This window comes from Penicillium longicatenatum (genome assembly GCF_028827895.1).
Source record: "Penicillium longicatenatum strain IBT 33135 chromosome Unknown contig_4_segment0_segment0, whole genome shotgun sequence".
Taxonomy (NCBI): Eukaryota; Fungi; Ascomycota; class Eurotiomycetes; order Eurotiales; family Aspergillaceae; genus Penicillium; species Penicillium longicatenatum.
Window position 1 is genome coordinate 3,870,063 of NW_026643122.1, and position 13,053 is coordinate 3,883,115.

The 13,053-nt window shown below is 45.9% G+C and overlaps 6 protein-coding genes across 6 annotated transcripts; 4 read left to right on the forward strand and 2 right to left on the reverse strand.

Annotated features, from left to right (window-relative positions):
* Nucleotides 1-218: 218 nt before the first annotated feature.
* Nucleotides 219-2,936, reverse strand: N7484_008232 (beta-glucosidase; the record flags this gene model as incomplete). The annotated part of the gene is made up of 4 exons (XM_057118619.1): nucleotides 219-845; nucleotides 894-2,163; nucleotides 2,211-2,817; nucleotides 2,867-2,936. 4 exons carry the CDS (start codon nucleotides 2,934-2,936, stop codon nucleotides 219-221), a joined length of 2,574 nt encoding a protein of 857 aa, XP_056971654.1.
* Nucleotides 2,937-3,359: 423 nt separating this feature from the next.
* Nucleotides 3,360-5,065, reverse strand: N7484_008233 (transcription factor domain-containing protein; the record flags this gene model as incomplete). Its single annotated transcript, XM_057118620.1, has 4 exons — nucleotides 3,360-3,840; nucleotides 3,907-4,155; nucleotides 4,217-4,572; nucleotides 4,631-5,065. The coding sequence occupies 4 exons, from the start codon at nucleotides 5,063-5,065 to the stop codon at nucleotides 3,360-3,362; spliced, it is 1,521 nt and encodes a 506-aa protein (XP_056971655.1).
* A 1,048-nt stretch (nucleotides 5,066-6,113) lies between these two features.
* On the forward strand, nucleotides 6,114-7,689 carry N7484_008234 (uncharacterized protein; the record flags this gene model as incomplete). The annotated part of the gene is made up of 2 exons (XM_057118621.1): nucleotides 6,114-7,194; nucleotides 7,226-7,689. The coding sequence occupies 2 exons, from the start codon at nucleotides 6,114-6,116 to the stop codon at nucleotides 7,687-7,689; spliced, it is 1,545 nt and encodes a 514-aa protein (XP_056971656.1).
* A 1,419-nt stretch (nucleotides 7,690-9,108) lies between these two features.
* N7484_008235 (uncharacterized protein) lies at nucleotides 9,109-10,057 on the forward strand (the record flags this gene model as incomplete). The annotated part of the gene is made up of 3 exons (XM_057118622.1): nucleotides 9,109-9,414; nucleotides 9,531-9,767; nucleotides 9,869-10,057. The coding sequence occupies 3 exons, from the start codon at nucleotides 9,109-9,111 to the stop codon at nucleotides 10,055-10,057; spliced, it is 732 nt and encodes a 243-aa protein (XP_056971657.1).
* Nucleotides 10,058-11,152: 1,095 nt separating this feature from the next.
* Nucleotides 11,153-11,377, forward strand: N7484_008236 (uncharacterized protein; the record flags this gene model as incomplete). Its single annotated transcript, XM_057118623.1, has 2 exons — nucleotides 11,153-11,228; nucleotides 11,268-11,377. The coding sequence occupies 2 exons, from the start codon at nucleotides 11,153-11,155 to the stop codon at nucleotides 11,375-11,377; spliced, it is 186 nt and encodes a 61-aa protein (XP_056971658.1).
* Nucleotides 11,378-11,381: 4 nt separating this feature from the next.
* N7484_008237 (uncharacterized protein) lies at nucleotides 11,382-11,614 on the forward strand (the record flags this gene model as incomplete). Its single annotated transcript, XM_057118624.1, has 2 exons — nucleotides 11,382-11,463; nucleotides 11,502-11,614. 2 exons carry the CDS (start codon nucleotides 11,382-11,384, stop codon nucleotides 11,612-11,614), a joined length of 195 nt encoding a protein of 64 aa, XP_056971659.1.
* Nucleotides 11,615-13,053: the final 1,439 nt, after the last annotated feature.

Genomic DNA, 13,053 nt, shown 5'->3' on the forward strand with positions numbered 1-13,053 from the left:
CAAAGGTCCTGGACTATGGATAGGAGTTGCAGGAGAGGACACGATGCAAAATCCGAACTCGAACGCTGTGTGAACACTCCTCTCAATGCCGCTGAATTTCTACGACAAAAGAAATCTCGGTTAACATCATATTTACTAATTATTTATAGACTCTCTCATCATAATGTGACTTGTTGGACTGTACCAAATCCCGGGCTACCCCTGGTAAAATTGCGACCCTACTTTCCATTGCCATTGACCTGCACAGTAGGAGCATGTATGGCAGGTCCAAACAAGCCATTCCAATCCCTGGTGCGGGCAATAGTAAATGGTTCCGAAAGCGAGTTCTCCTCCCCGGTACCAACGACACTGACGGTATACTCACCCGCTTCGCTAAGCCATGCCGAACGACCCTCATCCCAGAAACTGGTCGCTAGAGCAAGTGGAATGGTAATTAAAATCTCTTGTTTCTCACCCTGCTCCAGCTTTATTTTCTTGAAGCCCTTGAGCTCTCTGACAGGACGTGCAACGCTGGAGCTGGACGGCGGTGAGATGAAGACCTGTGCAGTCTCTGCGCCACTGCGGGGCCCATTGTTCTCCACTGACACCAGAACTTCCAGTACTTCTTCCTTGATTTTGTTCAAATTTTTCAAAGGCTGTGAGACGGAAAGATCTGAAAGACGAAACGAAGTGTATGAGAGGCCATGGCCGAAAGGGAACAGTGGCTTTACTTTGGTCTTCTCATAGTAGCGGTAGCCCACGTAGATATCCTCGCCATACAGTACCCGGCCCCTTTCTGAGCGATAAGTCAAGTATGTTGGATTTTGCTCGATGCTCTCTGGGAAGCTGAGAGGTAACTTTCCAGTCTGAAATATTATTAGCAGATGTCAATGCTGAGTACTCCCAGTACCTACCGGATTAACATCTCCGAAGATGACATCTGCAATGCCATTTCCTGTTTCGTTTCCACCATACCAGGCATGAAGCAAAGCTTTGGTATCTTGAACCCATGGCATATTCACAGGTGTTCCACTTTGCACAACCACCACCGCATCTGGCTGAACAGCAAGTACTCTTTCAACCAATTCATCTGACATAGACGGAAGGACCATGTGTGGACGATCGAAACCTTCACTTTCCCACTCACCACTTAGGCCAACACACAACACGACTTGGTCAGCTCTTTTTGCCAGATCAACAGCCTCTTGGATGGCATATTCTCCATCGATCCGCCGACATCCTCCAACTCGCACTCCTCCAGGCCCAAATGAGACGACACCATGTAGTTTTAGATTGGAAGTGGGAGCGGTACCGTAGTCCACGGATATCTTGTACTTTCGATTTGCCTCGAGGTACTTGGAGCCACGCTCTTCTGGAGTACCGATACCGAAGAAAGAGGTTCCTTGCCGCTGAGTGGTCTTGTTGTCAACCACCAGCTCCCCATCGATAAAAAGCTCTCCGGTACCGGCAACTGTCAGGCCGAAGTCATACAACCCACTTTCAGTAGGTTGATAGACTCCCTCCATCGTGATGTAGTACAGATCTGAATGAACTTTGGGATGTTTATAGTCCATCAAGAATGCGGAGCTACTCGTCATGTGCAACACTTCGACCGGCTTCCTGTCTTTCTTCGTGGACGGCTCAGTGAACACGCTGAACATGTACCCGGTTCGACCGTCTTCGGTCTTTAACTGAGTGCCAAGGAGGGGCAATTCTTTGTGACCATAGACTCCTTGTGTGAATGCAACGTCGCCGGTACATCTGTTTGTGATTCCCTCTAAAGGAGTAACGACATAGTACCCTGGTAAGGCAGCAGAGCCTCCACCACAATATGCCGCGATATTGGCGTTAGGTCCTATCACGAGAGTCTTCTTCGTAGGATCGAGAGGAAGTATTTCATCATCATTTTTGAGAAGAACAATTGAATCAGATGCTGCTCTGCGAAGTAGGGCCTTGTCCTCGGGAAAGTTTCGTTGTATTTCGGGTGCCTTTTCGGGAATTCTCGACTTGGCCGCTAGATTTACCATGCTTAACACAGCACGAACCCGCTCGTTAATAGTCCTTTCTGACACCTTATTCGATGTGATGGCGTGCACTAAACCAGGCCCTCGGAATCGAGATGGGCCGGGCATCTCAAGATCCAGACCGGCATTGACAGCCTCAGACACACTATAGGTTCCAAACCTGTTTTTTGTCAGCCAAAGAAACCAAATAAGACATGAACAACCAACCAATCACTCATGATGAGTCCCTTATAGTTCCATTCTTTCCGAACAACATTTTGAAGCAATTCGGGGCTCTCGCTAGCGTGACATCCATTGACCTTGTTGTAAGAGGTCATAAGAGCACCAGGATTAGCTCCTGTAATGGCTAGTTGGAATGGAAGCAGGTATATCTCCCTTAAAGCACGCTCAGTGACGAGTGCACTAACAGCGACTCGCTCATGTTCTTGGTCATTGCAGACGAGGTGCTTTGGTGTCGGGATCACATTCTCAGTCTGTACGCCCAAGCAATAACTCGCAGCCAAAGAGCCCGAAAGCACAGGATCCTCCGAGAAGGATTCAAAACCTCGGCCGCCCAGTGGCCCTCTTTGAATGTTTATAGTCGGGCCTAAAAGGACATGAGCACCCTTGGCCTTGCACTCTAGACCGAGAAGCTTTCCAAGGGAAAAGATAAGCTCGGTGTCGAAGGAGGCACCAAGCGCTGTGGCACAAGGAAGACAGGCCGCGGGCACTCCATTAAAGAAACGTGTGCCACGAACACCGTTGGGTCCATCTGACATGCGAATTTGGGGTATTCCCAGTCGTGGGATTGCTGCCGTGTGCCAGCCATCGACTCCTGTTAATGCAGTTAGCGGTGCCATTTTCTGTAAACGATCGCCACAAACCTGATAGTAGGGAGACTTTTTCGTTCAATGAGAGTTCCTCGAGCGCATGTTCAATGTCGATGTTTGACATCTTGGGGGGATGATCAAATGTAAAGAAAAAGATCTAAAAACAAAATTGGACATTTTAAAGGGCGAATCTCCTTCTTATAAAAAGCTTTATCTAGTTTTCTTAAGGAACATTGTGCCTAGAATATGTGTTGCAGTGGGGAAATCACCGGGAAAAGACAAGCGGGAAAAGACCGTTCATCGCGGAGTATCGGGGTTGGATGCTGAATTTAGAACGCAATTCCATCGCGGACTAGATTGCATGCATCCGATAATACCTTCCTACTCAGAAGACATACAGAGCGAATGGAAATTGTATTTGGCATGTTCAATTACTGTGGATTTTAGCCTAACTCAATTCAACTAGATCCTGGCCGCGTATCCTGCAGGTGCAAAATGTGCTTTCTGAGTTATGTGAAAGTTCGAGCACAAGTGTAAAATATATGCATTAGCAAGCTAGTCCCATGTAACTAGATAACCTCGCACTCGGAAGTGCCTGCAAAATCTCAAACATCTCAGAAACATCCTTAGACTCGTCCTTCCAAAACTTCAGCATTTTAATCACGCCGAATACCGCTTCCTCCCAGCCTATTGGCAGCAGATGCACAAGGTTCGCACTCCGCTCAGCGGCAAGTAGGACTAGTGCGCTCCTTGTACAAGATCGGAGCATAAGCCATGTCCCATGGTGACGGTGGTAGAAGCCCTTCTGGTTCTGCTGGATTCTATCTACGCATACCTTCAGCCCCTTCCGAAGAAATAGATCGTTGCTATCGTGGGCTCGGCCATGGATAGCCTCCACTAAAAACTGCCAGTACATTGTTTCTTGACAGTCGAGAAAGTGTCCACTGAGGATGAATCGAAAAGGCTCGTATTGGTCCTTGTCGGGGGTTTCGATATCTAGAGCCAAGGCTTCAGGGAGCGATCGCAACCTAAGAGAACAGAAAGGTTAGGACACTCCAATTTTTTTTTTTCGGTTGAAAAGCAATAATTTATACCATGCATCTGCTTGCTCCTCAAAATCAAGAATTGCAAATTCCATCTTCGATACTGGGATAGGCGCATTTGGCTGATAAAGGTATCCTAAAATGCGATTCTCCAGTCTTCGCAAAGCAATCTCAGCCAAGTAAAAGTACCATGCTGCTTCGTCCTTGGTTTTGAGTCCATCAGGTGGCGATGGGAAAAAGGTTGGGTAACTCAAATCTAACACATTCTTTTGTGAAAGGTTCAGCTCAAGCCGGAGTTCTCTATTGGCAAAGGAAAGTCATGAGATAAGATGGCGTATCAGACAGAGTTTGTAATACTTACAACTCAGACTTAAAACATGTCCAATATATCCTCTGTTTGGTGTTCCATTCATCTTCGTAGGCATTATCCTTTGTACGATGGATGGAAAAGCCCTGGCAGCAAGCTAATGCCTGTACAAACATCCTCCAAGCTCCGACTGGTCGCAATGTTGTCATAAGGTATACACCAGCCAGAAAGAAGCATTGCGCTTCTATCGCGCCATTTCTGCAAAGGAGCATGCCCATTCGCTTTTGCGCGGCAAAAAAATACGACTCGGCCTGGAGGAAGCCCTTTGACTGGCGAAAAGATGAAGACGATACACCTGGCCCATTGTTGACAAACGGTGTTGCGATAGAGCCATGGGCATATATGAGAAGCTGCCATTCAATGAATTAAGTGAATAATCAAGTCATGGGACGAAGAAGTGGAGCCTACCATTAAGCAGGATGTGGCATCCCAGCCAATACCATTCAATTGTACAATCTTCATGTATTCTCTAACATCTTCCTCTTTCAAAGTTGGATTGAAAATGTGAACGTCATCAAAAAAGCTTCGAAGAAGATGATCGGCCGCATGGAAATCGAGATCAACAGATATCGGCAGTTCCGGTTGACATCTATCCTCCTCGGGCAGAGAGAGTAACCGGAACTGCTGGCCGAGGTTTTGATCGTCGAACACAGGCCATTTCAGGACTTCATCTATGTTGGCAAAAGACGGCTTCCACTGAGTCTGCTCGTCGATTACAGATATGTCCTCGAAAGGGATAGACGGCGAGGTTGAAGGTACGTTGTTAGATAAACTCGCTGGGAGTGGGTCATTGACCTTGCTTTGGATCAGAGATTCTAGATCATCCATCCGTTTCAGAATCATTAGGCTCGCAGAATCGAATCTATTACGGCAATTAGCTGCTTTACTCCGAATTCTCCCTGAAAACCTAATGCCAGTCTGGGCGTAGCACTTACGTTGACGGGTCTATCTGCTGATAGGTGCATTCCGCTCCGAGGCGGAGACATGATGCGCACGAGGGCCGGGTATTGTCACACTTAGTCCGTCGAAGGCGACACGTATGGCAAGCCTGGGTAGCTCGCTTTCGCGGGTATATCCCGGCGGCACGAGAATGCCTTTTTTTCTGTGGACTTGCCTTGTCAGCGGGAGGACTGGGGGATTCCCTTTCGGCAACCGAGGTCTCCGATTGGATCCTGGGCTGATAGACTGTCTCCATTAGGGATGGAACATAGTCTCATGACAGGCAGGTATTTGCAGCATTCGCAGAGAAAAGGCCGGCCATCAAGTGAGCTAAATATTCAGCGGAGTTTCGGAAAATGAACTTAGGGGTTTCCCTCCTTGGTCTTCTTTGGCTTTAGTGCCCTTTTGACTTCCTGGACCCTCGTCCTAATCTAGTTAGCATGGGTCATGAGCGCAACGGTTGACATCGGGAAATTAATCCCATTCGCCCCGCCAATTCGCACTGTCCCTTCCCCGGACTGACAGAGAAAGCCGGGGTCTCCGCAGCGAGGAAACTGCCGTCGTCTCGCTTAGAGATTAGGACGAACCTTGACGTGGTCTCTCACCCGTCGACCCAAACGGTTGGTTCATAACAGAGCCGACCAGTGCTATTGCGCTGCCACACTGCGTTAGACCCCGCGGAGTTTTGGAATCTCGGATACGATCTTGCCAGCCTTCTCCCCTGGTAAACTCAAAGACAAAAAAAGGTACCCTGACATCTAGAGTTGGGCTACTCACCTTTCGTCAATCAAATTCATTAATGCGGAATCACGGGTTTCTCGAACAAAAAATGAATATATTAGGAACCGTACCACGTCAACTTTGATGCTCACTAGCATTCTAGTCAACTTTCCGTCTTACGCAGTCAAGGATTGAAAACAGCCATAAGATAGACATCAGCGAAACCGCCAGGATGAGCGACAAAGGCGTGGAGACAATCGCTGAGATCCATGACATCCACAACACTCCACCCGGCGAATGGAGCCTCAAAAGCGTTCTGCCCGACAATGGCATACCTTGGTACAAGCAGCGTCATCTTCTGTTTCTCAACCTCGGGATGATCATTCCCTACCTTTCATCGACTACCAACGGCTATGATGGCTCCATGCTTAACGGCCTGCAGTCAATGAGCCAGTGGCAGGACTTCTTCCACTCGCCGACCGGGACACGTTTGGGCTCCCTTTCCAACGGTGTCATCTTTGGGCAGATTCTCGCTTTTCCTATTGCTCCTTGGCTATGTGACCACACCGGTCGACGTTTCCCAATTTTCATCGGATCGGCCCTCCTAGTCATTGGTGCAATTCTTCAGTGTGCTGCCCAAAACTATGGGATGTTCTTGGCCTCCCGCATGATCATCGGATTCGGAGGCCTGATTGCCGTCGAAGCATCGCCGTTGCTAGTCAGCGAACTGGCATATCCAACTCATCGGTCTGTTTTGGTCGGTTATTACAACAACCTGTGGTACCTAGGGGCCTTGCTCGCCGCATGGGTCACATATGGCACCTACTTTATGGGCCCCGACGCCTCATGGGCCTGGCGCATTCCCTCGTTACTGCAGGGATTCTTCCCTTTGTTACAAGTCATTTTCGTCTACCTGCTTCCCGAATCCCCGCGGTACCTAGTACAGAAAGATCGGTACGACGAAGCCCGTAAAGTGCTTACCAAGTACCACGCCGGTGGAGATGAAAACTCCGAGCTCGTGGAGTTCGAGATGAAAGAAATCATCTTCCATATACAGGCCGCCAAAAGTGCCTCAAGCACCGGCTATCGCGAGTTCCTTAGCACTAAGGGCAATCTGCACCGCTTGTTTATCATCATCACAGTCCCTTGCATGATGCAGCTCTCCGGCAATGGGTTGATTGCCTACTACCTCCACCTTATTTTGAATTCGATCGGCTTCACGTCAGACCCACAGCAGCTCCGCATCAATGGTGGGCTTACTGTTTTCAACCTGGTAGTCTCAATCATCTTGGCATCATTCATGGAAATCGTCGGTCGGCGACGCCTGTTCCCTTTTCTCGACAGTAGGCATGTTGACATGCTACGTGATCTGGACGATCCTATCAGCAATTAACGAGCAGAGGGATTTCAATGATACATCTCTCGGTACGGGCGTCATTGTTATGATCTTCATGTATCAGTTTTTCTATAACGCCGGTCTCAATGGGCCACCATGGGTCTATGTCACTGAAATTCTGCCTACCCATCTCCGTGCCAAGGGTACGAATATCATGCAGATCGCGGCTACCTGCGCCATTCTCTTCAACGGGTATACAAATCCCGTGGCGATGGGTGCAATTAGCTGGAAATACTACATTGTCTACTGCTGTGTGATTGCCATTGAAATCGTTCTTGTCTACGTCGGCTTCCCTGAAACCAAGGGTCACAGTTTGGAAGAAGTTTCGTTGATTTTCGATGGAGAAAAGGCCTTTGGCGAGGCTTCTGAGAAACCGAACTCTGCTACAGTACAGCTGGTGGGTAATAACTGAGAATACAGTGTGCTTATTGCGAATTTTGTGGCTTACGAGATGTGCGTTCTTTTAAGCCTTAGTGATTTTTACTCCACGATTAGTAAAGCTTTGCCGATGTTACAATCAGAGTCGATTAAATGTCTCCAAATTTTTCAAAGAGTGTAGGGAGTTGATGTAAAGTGTCAGGCCCAGATATTTTCGGCAAACCTAACAAATTACACTAGGAAAGTCTGTCGAGGGAAATATTATGTTTCAAAAGACTGTCAAAGAGAGTAACTATGAATTCATTGCTGATCCCTCTCGTCTAGCCTAACCCATAGGGGTAAATCCATTGGACACTGATGGATTTAGGGTAAGCGGCTCTAGTATGGGGAAATAAAAGTGGGTTAGGGTCTAATGGATTTAAGCTTTATGATACTAATGGATTTATATTCTACCCTCTAGGGTAGCTTATATTTTTATATATTTAGTAATACCCTCCGTTTTATGCCTAGAATGAATTTTAAAGCATTCCTATTACTAAAAAAGGTGTTTTTAGGGGTTCAAAGTTGACTAGTTTTTTTTAATAGGGTACTAACCCCGCCCGCCTATAATATATCATAGTATAATAACTACTACTATAGACCTAATAGGGTTTATATCATAATAAGGATTATTTAAGGTGAAAATTTAGGGGGTGATTCATTTTATTTCATTTATAATCCTATTTTTATTCTAAGGCTAGTTAACTAAGTTCTAGTAATCTAGTTTTCTAATTATCTAGAATCCACCTACATATTCTAGGATATATATTTCTATTTCTAGTATATCCTATACTACCCCTAATACTAGCGAGTTTTTTTCTACTAACGTCGAATTTCAGGTCATGATTTACTATAAATATAAGTATACTATCTAAAAGGATAATATTACCCGATAACAAAAAGCATTTGTGCTGAGGCGGCCGGTTCTGGCGTCAATGTGCGCCGAAAATGGCCTCCTCGGCACCGTTCTTCCGCACACGCACTTTCGCCCCCAGAGCCACGCGCTATCACCAGCCCCTTGTAACGCGCTCGGTCACGCTCTTGTTTAGCCATGCCGGTGCATAGGCGCGTGGCTGCCCTCCCCTGGCCCCAGAGCCCCGCTCCTGCTTTCCATCGACTTCTACTCACCCCCCAGTCCTGCTCCTTGAGCGCTACCATGACCCTTCGTTTTCTGAGGTCGCCAAAAATGGCACACTCCATCCCTGGCCCATTGGCCGCTGGAGCAATGGGGTCCACGGCCATAAAGCTGCCACTAGTCCCTCCTTACTCTCCTACGTAGCTATCCTCTCATCTGGTACCTGTCCTTTGTCGGTCCCTCCTTCAACGCGTGCGTCACGGTCGTTCGTCCTTCCCGTTGAGTTGTCTATCTGCCTAGAGCGGCTTCGCACACATCTTTTGTTTCCCCTAAGGCAGCATGAGCGACGTTGCAGATCCATCCTCTGCGACCGATAGTGACGCTTCCGGGGTGTCTTTCCGGCCTGACTTCGATGCGACCGATGACTCCGATTCTGGGGAAGCCTCAAATTCATCCGAGCTAACAACTCCGGAGCCCACCAGTCTTCCTGAGCATCGTAGCGGGCCTTCACCCCGCCTAAAACGACCCATGCGCCGCCTAGCGGACGCTGGTGTTCTGCCCGATTTCAGTGATGACCCGAATGACGACACAAACGAGGACCTTGTAAACGTACCCCTTGATTATAGGCACTCGGAAAAAACCAAGGTTCGGGGTCTACGAATAGAAAAGCGCTGGCGTAAGTAAGTATTAATTCAGACCTACGCAATAGGGAGGTGGTTACTAATGCGAGGCGTAGGTACTGCCAAGTGAAGGCTGCTTAGCCTGGTGCGCTTTTGAAATGGGATGACCTGGAGGAGGCACTACGCGAGGTTACCCCTAATGACGTGCATCAATTTTTCAACTACTACATGAAGCTAAAGTATGGCGAAAACGTTCATCATCTGAAGGGAACATCGAAAGCTAGCGCCCTGAAAGCTGATTGGAAAGGATTTCGGGGTTACTATCGAAGAATCACATGGACTAGGATAACAGCTGAATATAGCGAAGAGATTAATACGGTCAGTTATTCCCCTTCATCTAACGCTTAGAGCTGACTGAGTTCTAGGGTATTCAGAAACTCATCGATAAATTTAACCTTAATCAATAAGAACGGGGCAAGGAGCCGGTATACATCCAAGAATTGACTAAATTAAACAAGACGATTCTCCGAACTCAGGAAAGGCGATTTCATTTTAGATACGAACGAATCCAGCTCTATCTCTTCAACATACTCAGTTTTTACTATAAACTGGCTACATGCTCTTCTTTCGCTATAATTCAAACATTTAAATTTCTCTATATAAGATAATCCAGACGGGGGCCCTCCCGTCCTTTTGGTGGAGATCAAATCGGAGCATATAAAGCAATTTCTCGGAACTTCCTAAGTATATATATCATGCGTTAAACCCGGGCAATGAAAGTCCTAATATTAACACTAATTCTTAGTAACAATTTTCCCTTTCCCAAAGTCATTAATAATCCGTCGTTTATCTTTAGCCCTCATACATTCATCTTTAGTATACTCTTTTGGCTTTAAGCCTTTGAAGTCCCTACGCTTTCCTCTATAGAGCGTCTTTGAAAGCTATTCATCGAAGATGGTTAATAATAGATAGAACTACCCTTAAAACGCGAAGTTAAAGACTATTATATTTTCTATAAGACCGACGTAGTTAATAGACGTGCGGTCCTTTAATAGAACCAGCTAATGACTGAGGGCGCTATGTCTAGACGTCTAAGAAATATAGGGGAGATCCATGGCTTCCTTTAGTTAATGTTCGCCTATCGTTCTCGCTATAGAGGGGGAAAGATGTTAAACGAAAGTAACGCGGTTAGCGAAGCATAATAAAATCTAATCATAAAACACGTTGACACTCGCACTTTCTTAAATCATTATCTTCCATGACATATCGACACTGATATATAGAGCGTTATAAACGGCCTCGAATCCAATAAGTCTCTGATGCGCGCGATCACCTAGACGAGTAGGTAGATTAATAAGAGACGCCCTTTATATCTTACTTCAGAGCAACGAGCGTCCCTTCATAATCATCTAGAGTATATCGAGGCCACTTAGTGAATAATAGAGTAAGCTAAAGCGTGTAAATGCGATCCTAATACAGAGATATAATCGCGATTAGAGAAATTAACACGCGAAATCTCTAATACACTTGGTTAGTTAGAAAGAGTACTAAGACGGAATGTCCGCCATGATTTCGACCGTAAATAGGCCATAATAGACATTAAGCGATAGCTATCGGGGGCTACTATTAATAATAAAGAGGTGAAGAAGGTACTCGAGGTAGAAGACTAGATACTACCAGAGTAGATTGATCTTCTTAAGAAATTATTCACATAGCCTACCTCTCGATCCCTAGAGGCGGAGTAGTAAAGAAGGAACGCCGCTATGGCTATAATCTCCCGATACTATTATTTCCTTAAAGGTAGACTATTACGGGGGCGACGTAAACGGGCAGCACTAAGTGATGGATTCGATGAAGAATAGACTAACGTATTACCAGAGCTAGCCAAGAAGAGTTATAGCTCTCCAGAGCCTTCGCAGCAGGACATTCTTCTTGTGAAAGCCGAAAACTATATCAAAAAGGCTAAGAAGCCTAGGCGATGTTTTTAATATTATGGCAACACCTAACTTTCCATTCATCGCCGGACGTAGAAATATAGCGAATATAAGTCAACGCTACAACACTTTCGAAAGCAGTACTTATAGGATCGAAAATGTCTGATGTGTGATAAAGATCTACTACATGAGATGCATCTTCGCAGGCATACAAAAGAGGTTCATCGCCTCAGCACTAAACGGAATTACTACGCCAGAGAAGATACGGGATCGGACATTGATACCGATTGATTAGGAAGGCTTGCTGGTTTTCTAACAAATTGAAGTACTCTATTTTTTGTTCATTCCTAAGAATAATCAACCTCAGACCCTTATAATATTTTTACGTGATAGTACTAGAGTTTCCAACTTCTTCAACTGGAGATAAGTTCTGTTTAATATATGCTTGTTGTATTGAGAAATCCCTTATAGTAATATTAGCCCTCCTTCTACAGCAGCATCCACGGAGGCAAAAGAACAGACCTATAAAACAATAATCTTGCTATTGTCCAAGTGTGCCTTAGAGTCTTTCCAAAACAGTTCATTCATCGATACAGTACGAAGGCATTTATGCGCACCTCATCGCTCCCGCAAGATATAAGCGACCAGCCACCCCAGGCGCTTTAATCTTTTCTTCGAGTAGACGTCCACCATCCTTATACTCAGTAGCAGTCTAGCCCTTCAATGCAGCCCTACATAATGGTGTCATCCAGTCATATAGAGCTAAAGATTGATATTCCGAACCGCATGTCACCTATACATTCATCACAAAGTACATGATTTTGTTTAGAATACTTACTGCCAGGAAAACAATGAATGTCGTGATTTGGAGACAACGAAAGCGCCCGACGCCGAAGAGTAATGAGCATGTCAAGGTGCGGATCAACAGAATTAATGTTTCCATTTTCATTTAAGAAGTGTTCTTTCTATGATTTGATAACATACCTACTTTCTTCAGTACACATGAGACCATAATTAGTTACGAGCCTTGATGGCAGAAAATCTGAAGCAAATCAGAAGGCTCGAGGGGCAGCAGTTTCAAACCGCTAAATACCCATGGTCCAATCAGCCATCCGGAAAACCAAAAGTTCCCCACTATCGTGTGGTCGAGGACCCACTCGCAGAGAATACTTTCAAGTTCGCGGTTCAGAACAACCACATTCAAAACCTCGGTCCTGGCCCTTCCAGTAGTCTTGACACTAAACCATCACGAATCCTCATCGACTATAATTTTGTACCTCCAGTGAGATGCTCAAGACATCAGTGTCAAGGCAAAAGGAACGTTAGAGGGTAAGGGTGTAAAAGATGATATTCTGGAGGATATGCTTTATCTAAATGAGATTCAGTGCCTAGTAGAATCAAAGGTAAATAATAGCACTCGTCCCGAAGGACAACCAAGACATATTGTCAAATAGTGATACAGCATAAGTACGTGGGCGGTACTCCAGTGGTAACCACAGCAGATTTTCCGAGTTCCAAGTGGTCCACGTGCCATCCGAACTTATACTATATATCCTTTAAATCGCTCCACTTCAGGATTGGCGCTTGTCAGTCCTATGTTGAGATGAGGGATAGGATCTAGGAGGAGTGATGGCATACGCCAGCCAATTAAGTAATATTAAAGATATCTATTAAATCATGGATAACCCCTGAGTGGAAGCGTGCTCTACACGCTTCCAAATGCCTACTTT